The sequence below is a fragment of the Aulonocara stuartgranti genome, assembly GCF_965226115.1.
Source record: "Aulonocara stuartgranti genome assembly, chromosome: 14".
In the NCBI taxonomy this organism is placed as follows: Eukaryota; Metazoa; Chordata; class Actinopteri; order Cichliformes; family Cichlidae; genus Aulonocara; species Aulonocara stuartgranti.
This window is the reverse complement of record NC_138950.1, coordinates 39210514-39232985: the sequence shown is the minus strand read 5'-3', so window position 1 is coordinate 39232985 and position 22472 is coordinate 39210514. Positions and strand designations below refer to the sequence as shown.

Below are 22472 nucleotides of genomic sequence, written 5' to 3'. Positions count from 1 at the left end.
CTCTTCTTGCTGCTACTTCAATCATGAAACTGATCAACGATCAGCTGATCGGCTTTTCTGTCGCGAGTCCGTCTCTCTTGTTTGTTTTTGGCCCACTTTGCACCAGAAAGAGGAAACCAGCGGCTGAACAACAGCAGCACGTTTAAGCTTGATAAGCTGTTGTTAGAATGTATTTAATATTACTTTCTACTCGAGGATCTTTTTCTACAGCTGACGCTGGTAACTGTGCAGGGGCGGATCTAGCAAAGTTTAGCCAGGGGGGCCGATAGGGCATGAACAGGGAAAAGGGGGCACAAAGACATACTTTTCTTTCTTATTCTCATTTAGAATGTCGAGCTTTTAATAAATAATTATCTGACACCCAAAGTTTTAATTTGATGTAAAATGAATAGAAGTCAATTACTGTATATAGTGACTGTTAAGTCTAATATATATACCCTAGTAAGCTATAGTACTTTTTCCTTTGGGAAGGTACCATCTGTGCAGTCTGCAATTTTGTTGAAGAAAGATGTTGAATCTATTTAATATTTCTTGAAAAATAATTGATTTCTGTGCATTTTTTTCACACTGCATCAAATTAAGGTTGATTACGTCGATTAAGCATCATGAGGTGGAGCGTGAGGGGTGGTTCCCTATTTTTTATTTATTTATTTTTGTTGTTGCTGGGAGTTGGAACCCTATTAGTTAGGTTGCTTAATATTTACGCTAAGTACTCTTTAAAATACCAGAATAGAAATTTTTGCGTCATAACTTTTGCACTGTCCACTTCCTGCTGTGACAAAACAAATTTCCCACGTGTGGGACTAATAAAGGTTATCTTATCTTATCTTATCTTATCTTATCTTATAGGGAGGATGGTGTAGGTTCAAGTTTATTAGATTGATCAGTATTGCTGAACTATGAAATATTTTTTTTTGCATACAGGTATAACAGAATAGCTTTAGTGTAGTTGTTGTTTTAAACTTGAGTATGAACTTATACAAAATGCAGCAAGATATTTAAAAAACAGTTTTGTTGATTAAAAAACACTATATCGGATTCATATCGGTATCGGCAGATATCCAAATTTATGATATCGGTATCGGTATCGGACATAAAAAAAGTGGTATCGTGCCATCTCTAGTATGTGTAAGATTTCACTGACCAGTGCATAACTATGAGTTAGCCTGATGGTTGCTGTGAGGATGATGATGAGAAAGCTGGTGGATTAACCCAAAACTCCACGTGAGGAGCTTGTTAATGATCTGAGAGCATCAAGAACATGTCTGAAGTTTGCCAGTGAACATCTCATCGACTCAGAGAAGGCTTGAAGCAAAGTGCTGTGGTTAGATGGAACCAAAACCGAACTCTTTGGAATTAACTTAAGCTCCTGTGTGCATCTGCTACGGAAACAGGATGATTTCACTGCATTATGAGGCCAATGGATGGGGCCATATTCTGCAAAATCTACACAAGAACTTCCTTCCCTCTGCCAGAAATCTGAAGCCAGGCCATGAATGGGAATAATACTTAACCAAAACGTGCTGCCAAAGTATGAACATTAAGGTCATCAGTCCAGATCTCACTCCTATGCGGTCTTTGAGTCTGACGTTATTAGCCATGTCTGGGCCCAAACTCTGCTGCAGGTCCCTGAGTCACACAATCACAGCAGCATCACTGAAGCCTTTCATCTTTAATAAAATGATCAGCGTTCTGCTCTACCAGGTGTAACAATTAAGTTTAACATCCAGGCATCCATGAAAACGGAATTTATTAAATTTAACGGAGATGAAGTTAGCAGGAAGTTAGCTCGCTAGCTTCCACCTAAACATGATATAGCATGTTCTGACTGAGAGATTTCTGAAAGAATTCAAACGTACAGCTCTGCTATCACTTCCAACACAAATGAAGACAGAAAACTAAACAGCAGTGACGTTTGTTGGGTTACTGAAGTTGGGCTACCTGGTATATAATGATCATGTGCTACGTGATCGCTAGCGCGACAAAGTTATGTTAACATAACATAAACAGTGAAGCTGGAGGATGAACGCTAACTTTTTTCCACTCGATAAAAGTTAACGTGAGGGTTCCTGATGGTTAGGGACAAATGCAATCGCATAGCAGGATGCTGTAAACGGACCAAACGTCAGTCAGGAGAACAACTGAGATAATCCATCATTAGTCATTAATATACCGCAGCATGGGCTGGGCTGTAGTTACATCGTAAGGGTTTAAAAACTGAGCTTTAAAATGATGAGCGGTAATAAAAACCGAGAGAGGTCGACAGCGATCACTGACTGTTTTTAGGGGCTTGTTGAGATTAAATAGAACAAGATACAAAGCATTAAAACATGTTAAAAACACAACAACCTTCTTAAATGCAGACTACTTTGGGCCCGGAAGCAGAATTCGTCACGTCATCACTTAAAGACCGGATAGAAAATCTGTGGAGGCTGAAACTTCGAGATGAGCAGCAGCCAAGAAACCTCAATGATTTTGAGTTTCTGTAAAGAGGAGTGCATTAAAATCCCTCCTGAGATGTGTGCAACAAACGTCTTAACACTGGCTAGCAACAGTTTCAAACCAAGCACTAAGTCATGTTTTGCTTGGGCATCAAATACTTATTTCATTTAATGCATTTTTAATTTTATGTGTTTTTCTACATTGTCGCTTCTCTCCATTTAAAAGGAAGCTACCATAAGAGTTAGACATGTAGGACTGCTTTCATTTATTTGCACAATGTCACAAAATTATTCATGTCAGTCTCAGAGTAAAGCTAGCTAATGCATTTATTACTTCTAGGCTGGACGTATATGATTCATTATAATCTGGCAGCTCTAAAAACTCCTTTAGCTTAACCAGAAGCTGGAAACAGAGAGCACTGGGTCCCCATTAAACCCAGAATCAAATTTAAAATCCTTCTCCTCACATACAAAGTCTTGAATATCATAGCAGAGCCTTCGGCTTTCAGGTGCCTCTACTATGAAACCAGGTCCCAGTTTGGACTGGACAGAATCCAAAGTGCACAAGAGAGATGAAGAAGAGAGTGTAGGCAGGGTGGAGTGGCTGGAGATGAGTGTCAGGGAGGATTTGTGACAGAAGGAAAGCAGAAAGAGTGAAAGGGAAGGTTTACAAGTGATGGTTTGGAGACAGTAGTACTGGGAATAAGACGATCGATCTGGAGGTGGCAGATGTTACGGTCTGGAGTCTGCTTCTTGTATAGTGGTTTTCTACTCTGTGAGCATTTAAAGCACTCAATCACACAAGCACTTTCTGCTGTATCTATTATTGTACGATCTACTGTGCAAGATAAACGCCTTGAGGTGGCTTTTGTTGTGATTTGGCACTATATAAATAAAGTTGAATTGAATTATTTTCTACCCAACATTCATACTCTGATGGATGCATCGGGGAGCAACTTGAAGTTCGTACCTTGCCCAAGGATATTTGGCATATAGACAGGGATCAAACTACTGCGCTACAGCCATCCTGCCAGTGACCGGATGGACAGGATTATAAATGATCACATCACAAAGACAGCTTGAGTTAGGCCAGTGGTTCCCAAACTTTTTTTGCTAGGCCCCCCTTTGTTTCACAAGGAAAATGTTCGCACCCCCCCACCACGCAAACACATCCTCCAACCACACACGCCCATATTTTGCTCCATTGCAGTTTATTTCACACCTCAAACTTATTGTAAACAATTAAGCAGATAAAAGTAAACTGCAATAAATTACAGGTAGTAATAGAATAAACTACTAACTCTTTTACGCTACGTCCGCACCTACACAGGTGATTTTGAACACGTAGCTGTTTCGTCCACGTAAACGGCGTTTCGAATCATCGAAAACTGAGATTTTTTTAAAACTCCTTTTTTGCGTTTATGTGTGGACGAGGAATACAGAGTTCGTTACGCAGCGTCAAAGGTATGTGCCTTTATCACGTCACGCTGTGGCCACGTTATTGTTTACATGAGATGAATTGCAGAATGATAGAGACGAAATGCTGTTAATCTGACTGTCTGCAGGTTTTACACACAGTTACTGTCCCTCCATTTACAAAGGCAGAGGCGTCACGGTGTCATTATTTTACCTGTAGTTGTTTTTTGTCCTGTGTAATAATATTCAACATTGCTGTCAATACATTTTTAAAAAATGCCTCTCTGTGCAAAATGGGTTTAAAAACATAAACAGCTGTGAGATCCTGTTTGTCCGTGATTTGAACCGGGGAACAAATCGTGGCAGGATCAGCCTGATGTTATTTGTATCCCGCTGTAACTTTACTGTATAAAGAGCAAACATCTCCAAAATGTCAGGAGTAGTGAGTCATTACAAAAAGTGTTTGTGAACTAAAAATCAAGAATGTGGGATCCTGTTTGTCCGTGGTCTGGAGAGCCCAGCGCTGCTTCCGACAGGGAAAACTAATTCTGTCACAGAGACCTACCTTGGCACATCTCCTGCTTTGCGTTTGTGTGGGAGCCCCGTCAAAAACCTGTCCATGATGCTAGCAGTGTCCAAGCGTTTGTTTTTTTTGTTTGTTTGTTTTTTCACACCACGCCCCCCCTGCAATGGCTCTGCGCCCCCTAGGGGGCGGGCCCCACACTTTGGGAACCTCTGAGTTAGGCAGTTTGGAGACAAAGTTAGAGAGACAAGGTGGAGATGGTTTGGAGATGTGCAGAGGAAGGACACTGGAAATACTGGACAAAGGATGCCAGGCAGGAGGAAAAGAGGAAGCTGAGAGAAGATTCATGGATGTAGTGAAGCAGACGTCTGTGACGATAGAGTGAGGCAAATGATCCTCTGTGGCGAGCCCCGAAGAGAGCAGCTGGAAGAAGAACGCTATTCTCTCGGACACACACACACACTCACACTCACACACTCACTGGGGGATTGCTATCATCGTGACTGTGGCAGCCGAGCCACATTCAGCACAGACGCACAAACGCATCCTCATTAGCTTGTAGAAGTGTGTGTGTGTGTGTGTGTGTGTGTGTGTGTGTGTGTGTGTGTGTGTGAGAGAGTGGCTTTGTTTGATTGCTGTTGAAACACCAAAGATCAAACTCAGTCGGAGATGAAAGTGCTCGTCTCTCAGCCTGATGTTAGTCATCTGTATCCAGATTCATGAAATGCTTCTCACAGCTCAGGTCCAGAATAAAAGGACACATTTTGCTTGACGTTGAACAGATTTACTAATAAAGCAGCCGGTGTTTAGCTATTATAAATATTAATAAGTTATAATGGGCTATAGTAAGTATTGTGCTGTTAAATGCTGCCTCCTCATGGCCAAAGGTGCAATTTTGAGTCAGCCTTTGCACATAAAACAAATTCATTCCTTGTTTGCTTGTGTTACTGGAGACCATTAATGACATTTTCAGATACTTTATGAGGTCTTGAAGCAAAATCTACATACATCCAATAATGTTTGTCAGGGAAAAAAAGTTTTTTTTTTTTATTGTAATTATCAAATATTAAATGCTTTTAAAGAGGCAGGAAAAAACTAACTGGTCAAATGCAGCATAGCTGAGCATGAGCTGTGTTTCACGCTCCACACCTGTTCTTTGTATAATTATTTAATTTTCACTGAGCTGAAAAACAGATACAAGTCTGTGTGTTAGCTGGAAGTGCAAAAGAAAATCGATAGTCATAATATTTGTCAGGTAAATGTAAAAGAATGGTCCAACCACACAAACACAGTCAGAAGGTCCAGCTTAGACACTCTGGTCATGTTTGTGCATTTAAGATTTACAGGTATTCAGTTTTATTTACACAGCGCCAAATCACAACAACAGTCGCCACAAGGTGCTTTATAATGTAAGGTAAACCCTACAATAATAGATACAGAGAAAAACCCAACAATCATGTGACCCCCTATGAGCAAGCACTTTGGCGACAGTGGGAAGGAAAAACTCCCTTTTAACAGGAAGAAACCTCCAGCAGAACCAGGCTCAGGGAGGGGCGGGGCCATCTGCTGCGACCGGTTGGGGAGAGAACAAATGCTCTCAAAGGTTGGGGAGAGGTTGAGAGGTATTGAAATAGATACAGTAAGTTAGTCATTGTTATAACGTATCTTCTGCAGAGCCGTTTGAAGGCAGAGAAGTGTAAAAATGGAACTGTTTTGCCCATTTTTCAAATCTCACATAGACTCATTGTAACGTGTCTTTTATCCTTATCCATGATGTTTATTTATTCTTTATCTGTAACTGATAAAGTTTAGGTTCTTTTGCAGGTTGAAATTTATATAAGTGTAGGTCAGCATCAGCCGTAGAAATCCTGTGTGTCATGAGCGCTCCTGCAGGCTGGTTAATTACAGTAACTGGTGCTTTGTTGTGCAGGAGAACCCAGAGCGTGGGCCACGAACCCCTGAGGAGACAAGGCTCTTCCACCACCAGCCGGCCCCCTCAGCCCCTCTCCGCCCAGGCCATCAAACACATCTGGGTCCGCACGGCTCTCTTCGAGAAAGTTCTGGACAAGATTGTGCAGTACATTGTGGACAACTGCAGGTGAGTTTGTTTTACTGTCTGGTGTTGCACTGTGGTGACTCACAGCAACCTACTCCAGGCTTTGTTGTACCTGAATAAATGATCTATTTATGCGGCCCATTCTTCTCCTGTGTTTGCTTTGTTCTGCGTTCTGTCTGGCTAACAACCACTGTGTGTTTCGACAAGCTGTCCACACACTGCAATTCACTGATCAAAGCTTCAGACATGAAGTGCACTGATGGGGTTCACAAACATGGCAACGGTTATCAGACAACCCTAAACAAGACTTGTGCGGTTTTGCTGTTGTATAGTTCCTGTTAAAAGCTGGGCAAATATTGTAAAGTCGGCGTTGTGTTCAGACAGCTGCAGCGGAGGTGATCTAATCTGATGTAAGACGCCCACGGTGAATGTCAAGGCCTCAGAAGTCCCTCAGAAGTAAAGAGCATCAAACAGCAACCTTAGTAAACCTTTATTCTGGCCTTTGTTGTGAAGCCTGCAGACCTCAGTGCTCTTCTCACTGTGTTTACAGGTTTCACTGGGCCTAACATCACACATACTGGGAAACAATATTGTTTCAGACGCGATGAGTGTTGGGGGTTTAGCTGTATAGGACATCCTAGCTGCTGATGCGTAAACTTATTATCCTTCCTCGTCCTTATTGGGAGGGAAGTAGAGATTTTTAATTTAACGCTGGTGTTGGATCAGCTCTCAGTATTGACAGATGCCTGAAGCCAGGGTATATTTATTTTATCGGGGATGCATCCTTAATGCACAGGCATATCTTCAACCTTTGAGAAATCACAGCACTTGGAAATAATGTGCGCGTGAATCAGCCGTCCAACCTTAACCGTCACGGTGAAGCACTCGGCCAGCGCTAATACACAGAAACGAGCCCATCAGTGATTCTTCTACTCACTCGGTCCTCTGGGTGTGCTGCTGCATTCATCATGTGCATAAAGTGTCACTGCAGCTTCTATACACTTACAGCAATCACACTGTTGAGTCAAGTGAAGGGGATAATGGGTGTGATCTCCTACACTTGGAGTATTTGATCACTTTTAAAGATGAACTGAGCAAACAATTGGTGCTTTGTCCATTTATGCTGTTTGATATTATCTTGGGTTTGCCAGACTTTTCTCTGACCTGCTCCCTGCCACATCCTGCGATCTGTTACGCCCCCTGTACGTCTACCTGTGCATTAGGCGGTGGCTCTAACCTGATGTTGAAATGCTTATCCTTAAATGTAGTCTTAATTTGTAATGAAGGTGGTGAGCTCAGATTGTATCTGTGGCAAAACCATTTCTGCTGCATGTTCTCTGCCACGCTCCTCGGGTGAAGTAGAACTCACTGTGTCATCCTGGAGGACAGAGTCATGGTGAACTCCCACAGAAACTACTGGGAACTGCTCACTCAGAGCGCTCTGTGGAAGTTTGGTGTTATTCAAATACAAGGTCACATTGTAGCTATTCAGCATGAGTTACCACGGTGATTTACACTGGAGCCAGCCAGAAACCACATCTTCTTAACCCATGTGATGGATCTGTGATGTAATGCAGCCACTACATATGAGTGAGGGGTGGTGATGTAATCAGGCAGGTGTGTCATCTGAGTTTCTAGCATGCGTTGCTGAATCCTTGCCTGTTCTTGGATAGTTGACAGATCATACTTTAACCTTTAACCTGCGCTCATCACCTCCAAACTGATCATATCTAGTGACGTGTTTCTTTCTTCTCTGTGTTTCTGACGGCAGTAAATACTATGAGAGGGAAGCTCTGATGCATGACTCAGTCTTTGGGCCCATCTTGGCAGCCCTACTAGGTGAGTATGTTAATGTATTTAATCACCAGAGGCCAGTAAAAAAGCATGCACAGCTGATCATCCAGGTGATTGTTCATATATTCATTTAAATTTGCAAACAAATACACAAGACAGCATTTTCATAACTGTTTGGAATTGGACAGCAGGCAGAGACTCGGAATCAGAGACACCGGGCAGTCAGACAGGAACAGGAAGCAAACAGCTTTGCCAGCTTGAGCAAACTAGAAAAAGTTAACTGCGAGACAGACTGGTGAAGAGAAAATAAACACTTTATCATCTCTGACTAAAGAGGGAGTTCGGGACACTGATGAGGCAGATAATGAGTGCTGATGAGGGGCGGAGCAGAGTATAGTCATGAACAGCTGGGACAGAGACGCACATTAATGTGTCCAAACACCTGCTGCATATTTGCTCCGCGCTGACAGAAAGAAAGAACTGAAACCATTTATGTAATGTATATGCATTCATATGGCACTTTTCTAGTCTGACCATTTAAAGTTCTTTAGACTGCTGCAAGCCATATTTTTGGTGTTATTGTACCATTGATATTATTAGATTACTGATATGTAAAAGAAAAAAAAGTCCCGTACACAGGTATAAATACTGTTTGTCCACACAGGCTTTACTTGGAATGCAGCACAGGTGCATTTGGAAACTTACAGAATTTTCCGTACTATAAGGCGCACTTAAAATCCTTTAATTTTCTCAAAAATCGACAGTGCGCCTTATAATCCGGTGCATCTTATGTATGAATTCTGGTTGTGCTTAATAATAATAATAATGGATTGCATTTATATAGCGCTTTTCAAGGCACCCAAAGCGCTTTACAAAGCCACTATTCATTCACTCTCGCATTCACGCACTGGTGGAGGCAGCTACAGTTGTAGCCACAGCTGCCCTGGGGCACTGACAGTCTGCATTAGCATTAGCTACACAGCTATGTTAGCATAGCATAAATACAGTGAAGCAGGAGGATGAACGCTAACTTTTTTCCACTCGTTAACGTGACGGTTCCTGATGGTTAGAGACAAATACAGTCGCATGGCAGGATGCTGTAAACGGACCAAACGTCAGTCAGGAGATAAACTGAGATAACCCATCCACAATACGAGGTTAGTCATTCATATACTGCAACAACATGGGAACAGAGCAGCTGTGATAGAATACAGCATTAATGAATCAATGGTACAGAAGTGGAGGAAGCAAGAAGAATGAGTTTAATAAAGTTTGATTTATCTGACTGCTTTGTTTCGCTTAATGAGCCTTATGGTCCGAAAAATACGGTACATTTGTGCCACACTGTTTTATCTACTAAGGTTGCCGGTTCGAGCCCCGGCTTGGACAGTCTCGGTCGTTGTGTCCTTGGGCAAGACACTTCACCCGGTGCCTGCTGGTGGTGGTCAGAGGGCCCGGTGGCGCCAGTGTCCGGCAGCCTCGCCTCTGTCAGTGCGCCCCAGGGTGGCTGTGGCTACAATGTAGCTGCCATCACCAGTGTGTGAATGTGTGTGTGAATGGGTGGATGACTGATTGTGTAAAGCGCTTTGGGGTCCTTAGGGACTAGTAAAAGCGCTATACAAATACAGGCCATTTTACTAGTGAACCATTGTGATGACCTGGTGAAATATGCAGGGTCGAGCCCATCTCTCACTACATGCCAGCCCTGATTTACTTTGGACAGGAGGACAGGATTATACAATATTGTTAGCAATGAAGAATCCTCTCTAATAAAGTTATTTGATCAAAATTCAATCAAGAATTCGAATACGTGCACACAGGAGCATGTCGTAGATACGCTGCAGGTTTTCCATCACATATACAGAAATGAGCAACATCAAATGTTTGCTTAAAGACCGTGTATGTGTGTGCTGTCTTTTTAGTGGGGCCGTGTGCTCTGGAGTACACGAAGCTGAAGACTTCGGATCATTTCTGGACAGACCCCTCAGCCAATGAGCTGGTTCAGCGCCATCGTATTCACGGGGCCCACCGCGGCCAGGACGTCTTAGCCGGCCACCGGCCTGCTCTGGGGGTTAGTACGGGGCATCCTCTGGAGGTGTTGTTCTAAGGATAGATCATCGGCGTGTGTAGGATTGGTTTTCTCGTAGGAGTCGTTCGTTGTATAAACTGGCTGTTTGCTTCTTTTCTAGATCCGCAAAAGGCAGTCGAGCGGCAGCATGTCAGAGGACAGGTTTGCTGCATCAGCGAGGGAGTATGTGGAGTCTCTTCACCAAAACTCCAGAACGCACCTGCTCTATGGCAAAAATAATGTCCTTGTGCAACCGGTACATCTCACTGACACACAGTAACTTTGCTGTTTTTGTCCCATCATCCTCTGGAGTGCTTTCAGTTCCTCCACAGTCTCACAGCCCAGACATATAGTGACAATACTTGTACTTTGGTAAAGGGTCATATCTCAGTCCAGTCTCATATTGGATCCTACAGTTTTTCAAACAAGCCGCTGAGAGTGTGTCTTCACTTTGACCAAACTTTACATCCATCAAAAAAACCATAAAAACTTGATTTGTTATGTTTTCTTTTGATTTATCCAAGCAGAAAGTTTGGATATATTCCTTTCTATTACTAGGACAAAGTCTGCTGCGTTATGGACTTTTTCTCTGCAGCACTGATTTTGTGTTGCACAGCTAATTCTGTCACACAGCAGTGTGCAACACAAGAAGACACTATGTCAAATATTGCAACATTATCAGCAAAATAATATCTGCTAACACAGCACGACAGCTAGACTTTATGCTGCACGCTCACATGGAGCCTTGAAAACAAGTAAGAACCACATATCAGCAGCTTAATTAGACTCAAGTGCTGATGAAACGGGTGAAAAGAGATAAAGAAATAAATATAAGGCACAGGATGTGCTCATTTCAGTATGTTTCATCAAGTTTTAAAGTCAGTCTGTTCTGCTCTAATATAAAATCAGATGATTCAGCTCATGTTGGCTGAGTAAAGAACAAAGCAGTGACGGAAACAGCAGCTCTGGATGATCCGCGGCTATTTCCAGTCGTGTGACAGCGAGCTGTGTGTATCAGATGCATTTCACTACATTAGTGTGCGGCTGACGAATATAAGCAAGAGGAGGGGAAACGCAAATGTAAGGATGTAACACTTTAATGTCCCACGAGAAATCAATCGTAACAGTTGAGGAACGATAATGAAAAATACTCTTTGATTCTTTGTAAATCACAGTTACAGTTACAATGTTTCAAGACATGCTGAGCAGTTTCAGTCCCCCATACTGCTTTTTATTTCTTACACTAAGCTGTGTTTCATACATTCAATCGTACAAACACAGACAGTCTTAGAGCAGAATAAAATGAACTATGTCTATAGTGTGTGTGAGATATAATGTGACAGCTTAGAGCTTAGCTTTCTGAAAAAATCTTGGCATAAACTTTGATAAAGGTTGAAACTTTGTGTAGCTGTCAAAGGTTGCAGGGCTGTGTAGGCCCCGAAGCTGCTGCTTTTTTAGAATAGCAGCAGTAATCCTTGGAAGCCTACACACTGTACGTGCAGCGCCCACTCAGCTTGTCCTGCAGGCAGAGAGGACCCTAACGCAGGCCCCACAGGCTGACAGGATAAACAAAAGCAAACCTTTATTTAGGCAAAGTCCAGAAAGTCAGTATCCATAAAAAGAAACGGCAAACTAATCCTTCAACTGACAGCGAGCGCACCGGGAAACCACAGGACAGAGGGAGGAATAAGTCGTACACACACATGCAATCAAGGGAGGTAAAGCTGAATCCAAGATAAATGGGACAAAAAAGACCGGGGATAGAGGGGAGGAAGACTACATTTCAAATTCAAACCATAAAGAAACCAAACAGGAAACAGCTGTTATAAGAAAAACTCAAATCACAAGAATCCCAAAAAAAACCCAAAACTCGCGTTGAAACCCCGAAGGTCCATCACCGAGCTGCTAAAAGCACAAGTAGTAGAACTGTGCTGCACAGTAGTGTGTGTGAGATCTCTGAAATCACATCTTGCTTCTGCCTGCGTTGCTCCAGCACGTTTGGCCCTGAGCACGTATTTATGCCTTTCTCCGAGCCCCGCTGACAGACATGCAGAGAAGTACAGCACTCGCTGCACTGGTGTGCAAGAGCAGCTCTCTCATCGTGAGCTACCGATCGGCAATGACGTGAAAACCACAACAAGTGAAGCGACCTTGTTACAATGTGAGGGATGTGGATGTTACTCTGACATGTGACACCCACATGAACTCAGCCTGGTATCGTCCACATTTCTGATGATTGAAATTCCATCTACTGAACTGCGAACAGGACTGAAAATATGTTAGCAAAGGGATCCTGGAATCGCAACTGAACATTAGCGCAGTTTGTTGGTCTAGGAGATACTTGAAGGCACACGAGTACTTCACAGAGATCACGAGGATAATTCAGGCTTTTGATGTGGCTTAAATATAATTTTTAAACCTGGACCGTGTGACATCATCACACTTCCAACAAATTAGATTCAGAAAAGTGTGATGAGTAGATGACAATAAGAAAATAAAAGCTAGAGAAAGTCTGTGGGAATAAATGTCAGAGTTGGGCAATAAACAGTTTCCTTAGTTTAATAAATCAGAAACATGAATCAGTGGCTGATGAGCTCATCTCACTAACACCAGATTATCAGGGTGTGTTAAATAAATGCTGGGATCATAGAGCACACAGAGCTCAAAGCAGTTTCTGGTGCTGTGTGAAAAAAGTTTAATGCAAAGAACATCCTCGTAACTGCAGAATTAAGTTTTTATGTTGTCGACATCAGTGTGTACAGCGCAGACGCATTATGGTTTCTCTCTGCAGCTGATCACGTTCAGCAGTGCTGTGACCTCCACAGTAGTGCTGAGGAACAGCATCTCATGTCACACGTTTGAGTAAAAGCGCTTTCTTCATCTTGGTGCTAACAATGTTCCATCTCCTCCTCTCCGCTTTACGTGGCAGAAGAAGGACATGGAGGTTTTACGGGGTTACTTGTCTCTCCATCAAGCGGGGGATAATCTCACGCTGAAGTGGACACCCAATCAGCTCATCAATGGCACACTGGGAGACTGCGACCTGGAGAAGAGGTAGCCCGAGTGTACGAACACGTGAGCTAGCGTCTCAGAAATGAACAGTTTGAATGCATCAGATAAAGTCTGCTTGATACAAAAACAAATGTAGTAAAGAAATGCAGATGTGCGCACACACACGTTTGGCACGTCGCAGGCGGATTGTCGTGTCATGATTTTGTTGTAACAGACACACCTGAAGCAAACCTACAATATTCAGGTGTCACAGAAAGTGTTTCAGGAGGTTGTGCTGGTGTTGTTATTGGCTCACAGGTGAGTGAGAGCCTCGGCTTTGATAAATACCTGCGGCATGCATTTACAAACACACTGGTCAAGATCAGTTGGTAAATGATGTCTCGTGTTCTTCTTCACACGGCCGAGGGGCCACCCTGAGCTTATACACAGAGCTCTGCTTCACATGACAGAACTGTTTTAGTAAATGGATAGATGCTGCTCTCTGTGGGAGACCTTCCAGAGATCAGTTTCACAGGAAACCTCATGACTGATTCATGTCTCGCTGATCTAAATTATCTTTCTACTTTCAGGGAGAAATACTAGATAGGTAGATATAGATATATATAGTTGTGCATCATCTATCTATGTATTAACAGATTAACCTAATATGTCTGCTCTCTGTTTTTGGACTGCATTTGCATTGGGTCTACATGTGTGTTCCTGGGTTCATGCATTGTTTGTGGATCATCAGCAGATCGTTGTACTCCCGTCACTCTTATGTTACTAATCCAACACACGTGCTTCTCCTTTAGTATCTACTGGGATTACGCACTCACTGTTCCTCTGCGCCAGATAGTATGCATCCACTGTCACCAACGCTGTGAGTATACTGCTGCATTCAGTCCCACACACACACACACACACACACACACACACACACACACACACACACACACACACACACACACACACACACACACACACACACACAGTCTGTCACGTCAAATTTAGATCATGTCATGAAGAATCTGTTTCATGATGTCACTGATCATGACAAAGTATACACAGAGAATCCCTCTCCTCCTTTTCCTCCTTTTCCTCCTTTTCCATTTCTTACATGCACAAACCTTCAGTTTCTTTTTACAGTATCACAGTTTATGTCTTGTCCACTATTAGAAGACAGTATTTGATCCACTTTGTTCTTTTCTTTGCCTGTTCATATTCCAGCTGACTGTGGGGGGACACTGGTTCTGGTCAGTCAGGATGGGATCCAGCGGCCACCCCTGCACTTTCCCCCTGGTGGTCACCTGCTGGCCTTTCTCTCCTGTCTAGAAACGGGCCTGTTACCACGGGGCCAGTTGGAGCCGCCTCTCTGGTCCCAAAAAGGAAAGGTAATAGCATGATTCAGGTAACAAATGAAGATCATAAAACACTAAAATAAAATAAAGCACAGTGAAGTGCCGTCAGACTGTAGTTATAGGACCTACAACCTACAGAGTGAATCTAACTTTGAGACAAGACCAAAAACTCAGAGTTGAAACTTTGTGCAGGTGATGAGATGATGCTGTGACCAATAAACAGTTTTTACATCCAGCACTTATATTTTGAGGCTCCTTAGACTGCTGATGTCATGAAATGGTATCAATACATAAAGCCCGATACAGCAGATATGTGTAGAATCGAAACCTCTAAACTGTGAAGGAATCTCAAAATTTTATATTTGACTAAAGTTCGTCACCATCAACATAAAAACTCAGCTGCCCTGCGTCAAAAAGTAGTCCCCCCTCAAACCTAATAACTGGTTCTCCACCCTTAGCAGCAACAACTGCAATCAAGTATGTGACAGAACTTTACTGCTTCACAAAGAAGAGCAGCTTTGGACTTTTATTCCTTAATAAATGAAATCACTACATGTTGTATTTACTCGGGTTGAAACGGTGGGACAAACGTGCAAGAAGCCCAGGACTTAGACTGCTCCAGATTCGATTTTTCTGTCTACTCGTGGCTCTTTTACATCAGTGATATCTATAATATGAGCACAACCCCCCTAACCCCACCTGCAAGTCAGATGGCACGTTTGTAAAACCAGCCAATCAGAAGAATGGTGGCATAGTCAGTTAAAACAGCTGTTTTAGACAACAGATGAACCAAAGGTCTTAACCCAGGCGGCTCAGTGTTGGAGAATCCCACAAAGCTAATTTAAGAGCGTCCCATTAAACCTGTTTAAGTTGTGTCTTTGACCTGCATCACATGCTAAACCTGTCCTACAGGGTAAAGTATTCCCTAAACTGAGGAAGAGGAGTAGTGCCGCCAGGCTTATCGACCAGGAAGCCAACGGCGAGGAGCAGTCGGCCGCCGACTACGTGTTTCGCATCGTCTACCCTGGATATCGATACGAAGCCAGTAAGTAACAGCGCAGGCGCCCACGAGACAGACGTAGCTGCTCGTAACCAAAACGAACCTTGTTTTGTGGCGAACACTAATCTGATTAACGGCTACATGAATGTGTTTGTAAAGCACCCTGGTTTCTTTCCCACAATACTCTTGCAGAGCCATGCAGGGCACCGCTTTTCTAACTTTGTTCTCTGTTGTCCCACCGGTGCTAACAGTCACTATAAACTACCACCACACCACGGGCAGCCGCGCGCCATCGCTGGATGATGACGAGGAAGAGGAAGATAGGCTCCATGCTATGATCTCAATGATCTGCTCGCGGAACCTCACAGACCCTAATGTCATGAAAGGTTTTTATCACCTTAACACACCTACCCGACCCTGCTGCCCCACCCTCACCAAACCCTGCTGCCCTCCCCGAGACCTCACCTCCGCTTCTCCTGCTCTTTCTTGCCTCCCATTATGTTGTCTCAGGCCCTCTCCCCTCCACCTCCCAACCCCACCCGTTCCAGCTTCGTCTGCCTGTGTATGTTCTCCCCGGCTCCGAGCCCAACAGTGTAGCATGGGCTAGGGATGGTTGTGTTAGCAACTAAACAAAACCAGCGAGCAGCGCTTAGAGCATTAACACATTTATGTGAGATCACGGTAGGATCGTCAGCAGTACACTGCACCATAGACGTGGACGAGGGAGTTTCTCAATGGAAATCGCCACAGATTAACAAATAGATGGAAGAATCTTTTGGTTGTTTGTCTTGTGTTGATGATGAGTTCTGGTTGGTGGAAGCTGCAGACTTAAATATGATTTTCATTTTAGGCCGCAACATCGTCTCAAACAAGCTAAAGGTCTTCTACTGCCTCCATCGAGGTTCTGGTTGAGTGCACTAATCAATATTTCATATGCATCATGTAAAATGAAAGGTGTGCTTATCATTTCCAGCCTACAGAAAATTAGCCCCACATTAGAACCATGAACAGAACTCTTCAGACTCGTCTAAGTAAGAGGCTTTTGTTGTTGTTTGCTCTTGTACGAAACACTAAATTCTTCCTTCATTGACTTTGTGTCCAGCTGCACCACATGAGTTAGTAGCTTCTGGGTAGTAGCTCCTTCTCTCACCCCACCAATCACAGCAGATGGCCCCGCCCCTCCCTGAGCCTGGTTCTGCCGGAGGTTTCTTCCTGTTAAAAGGGAGTTTTTCCTTCCCACTGTCGCCAAAGTGCTGCTCATAGGGGGTCATATGATTGTTGGGTTTTTCTCTGTATCTATGAAGCGCCTTGAGGCGACTTTTGTTGTGATTTGGCGCTATATAAATAAAATTGAATTGGATTGAATTGGGAGTTTTTAGGGCACTGTGTCAGAAAAAGAAGAAAAGTACCTTCCAAAAATGTGCACCTGTTTGCAGTTAGCCTGTTGGTTATTTGGTCCAGAGTTTGTGTAGCTGACTGACCGTAGTGACTGCCTCATGACACATCCATTAGACAATGGTAGCATATCCACTACACAACCCAATAAAAGCTCGCTAACGTCCCTCAGAGTGACAGCTCGAACTCAGCTGCTGTGGCTTCTTTGCTGCAGCTGAGCCGTCAGCAGGGTTATGAAGCACTGCTAAGTTGTAGGTATTCATCAAAATGTGAAGCAGCTAATGTTCGTAATGTAACTATGTTACAAGTACTCTGACACGCTTCTTTGTTAAAAAGTTTAAAATGCTACATTGTAAAATGTCTTGAAACAAAACAGAGTGTCAGTGATTTTTGTTGTGGTCAAACCATTTTCCCCAGTAAACATTCAGACGTGGCTGCCCTGCTGGTAATATGGTGAGGTAACACACGAAGGATTTTTCAGTTAAACAGACTTTTTTAACTTTGTGTAAGCAAAATGAGAATAAAAAAGTAATTTAAAAAATTGCTATGACAACACAGCTCAGGGCTTTTTTAGGATACTTGTAGAGTCGGATACAGCAGCATCTCAGCTTATCTCAGGTTATCTGTTCAAACCACAGCATTCACTTCTAAATAGTGAAAGTAGTTTCTGTTCTAGCTGGAAGTTGGACGTTAAGAACACGCTGCGGTCACGCGTCTGGTTAATACCGCAGCAGCCGATAACACCCTCTCCCCGCCGCCTTCTGTTCCTGATTTCACTCTTTCTGTTTTCTCTCCATCTTTCCAGCGCTCAGTGACACAGATAAATCCACTTCTTACACAAACCTGTGAAAGACAGGAAACGCGCTGTCTGATGAGCAGACTTGTTTTATAGTCACTGCAAATGTCTTTCAGCAGGTTTCAACACAGATCCAAACTTTCCCAGGTGTCCTCGCCTAGCCCTAGGGGCTGCTTTGCATTCTGGGATGCTCCTTAGAGTTAAAAAAAAGGGTTTATCTGTTGAAGCATGCCCGAGTCCTGTTGAGTTTTCTCTGTCGTGGCTCTTTCTTTTTGCACTCTGTTTCCTTTTGGCTCTTTCTTTTGTCACTTGCGACATGCTTGACAGTGTTTGCATGTCGGCGCCTGTTTGCTTTTAGAGAACGACTGTGTGTTTCTGCATATCTGTGATGGACTTTCTCACAGTCTCCTCTGTTTGTTTTTGATTTCTCTCTCCTCTCCAGTTTCTTCTTCTCTGTTCGTGCAGTCATTCGCTGCAATGCTGTTCACTGTAATTCTTCACTAACCCCACCACCCCACCCTCCCCTCGCCCCGTCCTCCACCCCTCTCATTATGGTCCTGTGGGGTTCCGCAGTAGTTGAGACGTGGAGTCCTGGTGTGAGCGGGGTTGCGTTACTGAGCCCAAAACCAGTTGTCGATCACGTCTAGTCCCAAAGTAAATCAGGAGGGGCCGATGTCGGTCTTGCTCCGGCACAATTTCTCTTTGCTTTTTTGCTTTTTTCGGTTCTGAAACTGACTTTTTTATGGGGGGGGTTATCGAACGACCAAAGCACAGCTTCATATTCATGACAGGTCATCAGCTCCAACCTGAAGAATTAAGGTGAAGAGCATTTGTTAATGTTTTCTGATTTCTTCCCTCCCCTGTGTGTGCCCTGTTCCTGGTGTCCATTTGTTTTGGTTGTTTCGAGAGGATTTCTTTTGACGTCTCTTGTCTTGTTCTGGTTTTATGCATCCTGCACGGCCTGAGCGTGAGCCTCGCCCTCTCTACTGTCAGTTCCTCCTGTCTTCTGCTCTCCCGTTCATCTGGAGCATCGTCCCGAGCTCCGCTGTCTCTCTTGCCTCCTCTCTGAATGAACTGAACCGGCATCCTCTCAGCCTGTTTGTCCCACGGCACTGTTCCCGCTTCCCAAAACCATCCCCTTCCACTTTTGGTTTCCTTTGTTTTTCGAGCTCTCATATTTAACACGAGTCTAAAACTCTCCATCTCCTCATTTCTTAATATTGTGATGATGTATTTATGGTTGAGCTGAGGGACTAATGTCATAATATGTAAGGCTTAGCCTTTCACAGTAGGAGAGGAGTGTCGGGAAAAGAAAAGTGTCTCCGAGCACTGAAACCTCTCTGTCTTCTCGTTTTCCTTCTCTGGCTTAGACCACGGGGACATGATGGACACGCAGGGCTTTGGAGGCAGCCCGTCGTCATGGCAACAGGCTGAAGTCACCACTCACGAGTCCCTGTGCCAGTCCTGCTCCACCGCTGGCAGCAACCTGTCCTTTGACTACGCGTCTGGCTGTACCTGCATACACGACCCGTCAGATATTCACACGTATGCATCAAAGCAGAAGCTGCACTCGATTTGTTTAAGCTACCTGCAGCGTTGCATTAGCTTACAGGAGTTGTATAGACATTGTATAGATTTGAGAAAATCACATCTTGTAAATGTAAGAAAACATTGAATTTAACCAAAGTTTCTAATTCTGTAGTTAAATATTGTTGTATTTAAGAGCCACGTGAAACCAGTACACATCAAGAGTAAAAGAGATGTTTAAATATTAAAATATTCTTGAAGCCTTTATTTATTTAGTGTTGATGTGATGCCACACTGAAGATATACACAGTGTACATGAGGTAGGACGAACGGGCCAAGAGCAGAGCTTTACTGTCTGTGGAAATAATCAGCTGAACACACAGAAAAGTACCAGCGATTTGAGACGGCCGTGGCTTCTTAGCTGTAACACAGTGAGAGATTGTACTGAACGGGGATCTTCACAGGTTATCTGTGCACTGAGAAATCACAGGCACGCACAGATCGATGAGACGGATCCATCTTCTGGAAACGTGTGACGATAACAAATGATTTCTTTTGTTTTCTCCAGTATTCCTCTGAAGATGCTCTGCCAGAACATGAAGCGGCAGATAGTCTCCAGAGCCTTCTATGGATGTAAGCACACTTTATTCTTGCGCTTTGTTTCCAGTGTGATCTGTGGCCAGAGCCTCGTATCGTATGTTCCACCTGGACTTTACGGAGATTTCAGTGAAATTACAGTGATCTTAAATGAACAGTTTCATATATTCAGTATGTTTGTGATGTAATGAAGAATTCATAAATACCGCCTGTAACAAATACGAGATTGGATTTAGTGTCACACATAATAAGTTGATTTATTGCAGCAGTGTGAGAACCTGCTGACCTGTGCGACCCTTTGAGTTACCTGAACTAATTCTGCGCTTGCTTTTTGTCCTTATGCACCATCTGCATCTCTTATGTAATAAATCTGATGTGGTTACATATTCTTTTACATATTTTTCTATATATTCTTCGAGGGTTTCGTTTGTTTCAGACCATCAATGTTACATTAGACAAAAAGTTTCAGTCACAGTTTTAAATGATTCATTAAGTTTTCAAACCTTTAAGGCCTCGTGTGAAGAGATGAGTGATTCGTCCACGGTGATGACGACTCATTGCCGGTTATTGCAAACACATGATTGTGCGGCACAATCAGTTCGTGGGTCTAACTCAGTTCACTTCTATTTATATAACACCAAATGAAAAACAGTTTGGATAACTTTTCCCTTAATGAATGAAATGATCATTTCAAAACTGCATTTTGTATTTACTCTGGTTATTAATGCCTAATCTTAAAACTTAGCTTGATGATATAAAACATGCACGTGTGGCAAATATGAAAAAAACGATGAAATCTGTTTCAAAGACTGATTGGAGCTAAACGTCGTCTCATCCTGACCCTACTGTTGTGCACATGTGCCCTTCAGGGCTGGCATACTGTCGACACCTGTCCACAGTGCGGACTCACCTGTCAGCTCTGGTCAACCACAACATCGTCCCCCCAGACAGACCCTGCGAGGCATCCGGGGGCCTCAGCAAAGAGGTGTGGAGCAAGTACCAGAAAGACTGCAAGGTGGGTGCAGCCATTAATCCTGCAGACCCTGCAACATAACGAGACTGCCCGTCCCTCCTCAGTCTGACACCCCCCACCTCTCACACACAATGGCAAATTTAAAACCCAGACACCACAGCAAATTGCCAAGTCATCATCTTGTCAGGGATATTGATCAGCACTGACAGACACAGTAAGTTACGGCTGTTTTGTGCTGTGCAGGCACTCTGTGAGTTGTATTTACAGTAATAGTGAGGTCATCTGATCCACACTGTGAGAAACGCTGCTTCAGAGAATAATGAGGAGCAAAGCAAAGGATGACAGGACGTATCTGCTGTGCTGCATAAGAAACAACTGAGTTACTGCGTGGGAGGAGCTGCACTCATGCTTAACTAGGAGTTTATTTATCAGGGACAAGTACAGGAAAAAGTCCAGTTCATGTGCATATAGTTCCTGACACCAGCCCCTTGATTGGTTTAAAAAGTGCCCGCCATGAAGAAGAAGGTCCTAGGTTTGAATCCACCATGTGCCGGGGCTTTCTGTGCGGAGTTTGCATGTTCTGCTCGTGTCTCCTCCCACAGTCCAAACACACGCAGTTAGTGGGGTTAACGGGTGATTCTTGAGTGCCTGTGGGTGTGAATGTGAACGGAAGGAAATTGTGTCTCGTCAGGCGCAGTGGGCTGTACTTAAGTCAGATGCATAAAGCATGAAAAAGGCCAAGCTGAATAACTGTGTAAACTATCATAAAACCTTTGTTGCTCTTAGTTGCAGATTACTAATTCATGAAACTTCTTGCCTAGAATCTACATTTTGTTTAATCTGAGCGTTGGGCTCTGTGGAAACCCAGAACCTACTAATGCCTGTGGTGATTTGCACACAGGCTCGGTTTAATGCATCCTTCCCAAGGATACTTAGACATGCAGACTGGGTTAGTTTGGGATTCAACTGCTGACCCGGTCGACCTCCTGAGCGATGGAAAAAAATCCCTAATAATTCCTCCCACCGGGATCTCAGTAACACATTCCAGAGCTTCAAGCACGGTCTGCTTTATCTAACTCCCAGTGAACTTCAGAGGTGCAAATAACAAGTAATAGATAAGCTAAAAAGCTATGAAGACAACAGGAAAGGATACAAACAGCTGGAACAATATGATGAACAGTCCTGTCGGCGCTGACTCTTTCCTGAATGCACCCCGTTACACATGACAGCTGTATGCAGTGACACCTTTCAGTGAACAATAGTGTGTTTGTGTCCTGAACAGACGTGAACACGACTACATCGACTCGCCCGCATTGTCCTGCTGGCCCGAACAGCTACTAGAGCATCAAACGCAGCTTAATCCTCAGCTAAAAACAGCCCAAGCAAATGCACTGGATGTCATTAAACTGTTAACAGCTGGAAATTGATTTTTAAATAAATTAATGAAATATTAAACTGTTCTGAAAGATTTTTACCAAACATGGTCGAGAAGCTATGAAGTCTGAGACGAGGACAAAAGGCTAACTATAATGATCCC

At 43.5% G+C, this 22472-nt stretch overlaps 1 protein-coding gene across 6 annotated transcripts in view; it reads left to right on the top strand.

Annotated features, from left to right (window-relative positions):
* The window catches only part of sgsm2 (small G protein signaling modulator 2), a 107734-nt gene that overhangs the window by 74657 nt on the left and 10605 nt on the right, over positions 1 to 22472 (top strand). For 4 of the 6 annotated variants that reach the window (XR_014271082.1, XM_082504239.1, XM_082504242.1 and 1 more), the window contains 12 exons: positions 6311 to 6478; positions 8208 to 8275; positions 10153 to 10301; positions 10420 to 10554; positions 13228 to 13352; positions 14102 to 14169; positions 14517 to 14680; positions 15560 to 15692; positions 15899 to 16033; positions 19209 to 19383; positions 19934 to 19998; positions 20832 to 20977. Coding sequence is in view for 5 of the 6 variants with exons in the window: in XM_082504239.1 (XP_082360365.1) it covers positions 6311 to 6478; positions 8208 to 8275; positions 10153 to 10301; positions 10420 to 10554; positions 13228 to 13352; positions 14102 to 14169; positions 14517 to 14680; positions 15560 to 15692; positions 15899 to 16033; positions 19209 to 19383; positions 19934 to 19998; positions 20832 to 20977 (1531 nt within the window). In the remaining variant the exon portion in view is untranslated. The remainder of the gene's footprint in view (positions 1 to 6310; positions 6479 to 8207; positions 8276 to 10152; positions 10302 to 10419; positions 10555 to 13227; positions 13353 to 14101; positions 14170 to 14516; positions 14681 to 15559; positions 15693 to 15898; positions 16034 to 19208; positions 19384 to 19933; positions 19999 to 20831; positions 20978 to 22472) is intronic. The other 2 variants (XM_082504240.1, XM_082504241.1) reach the window with 2 other exon arrangements.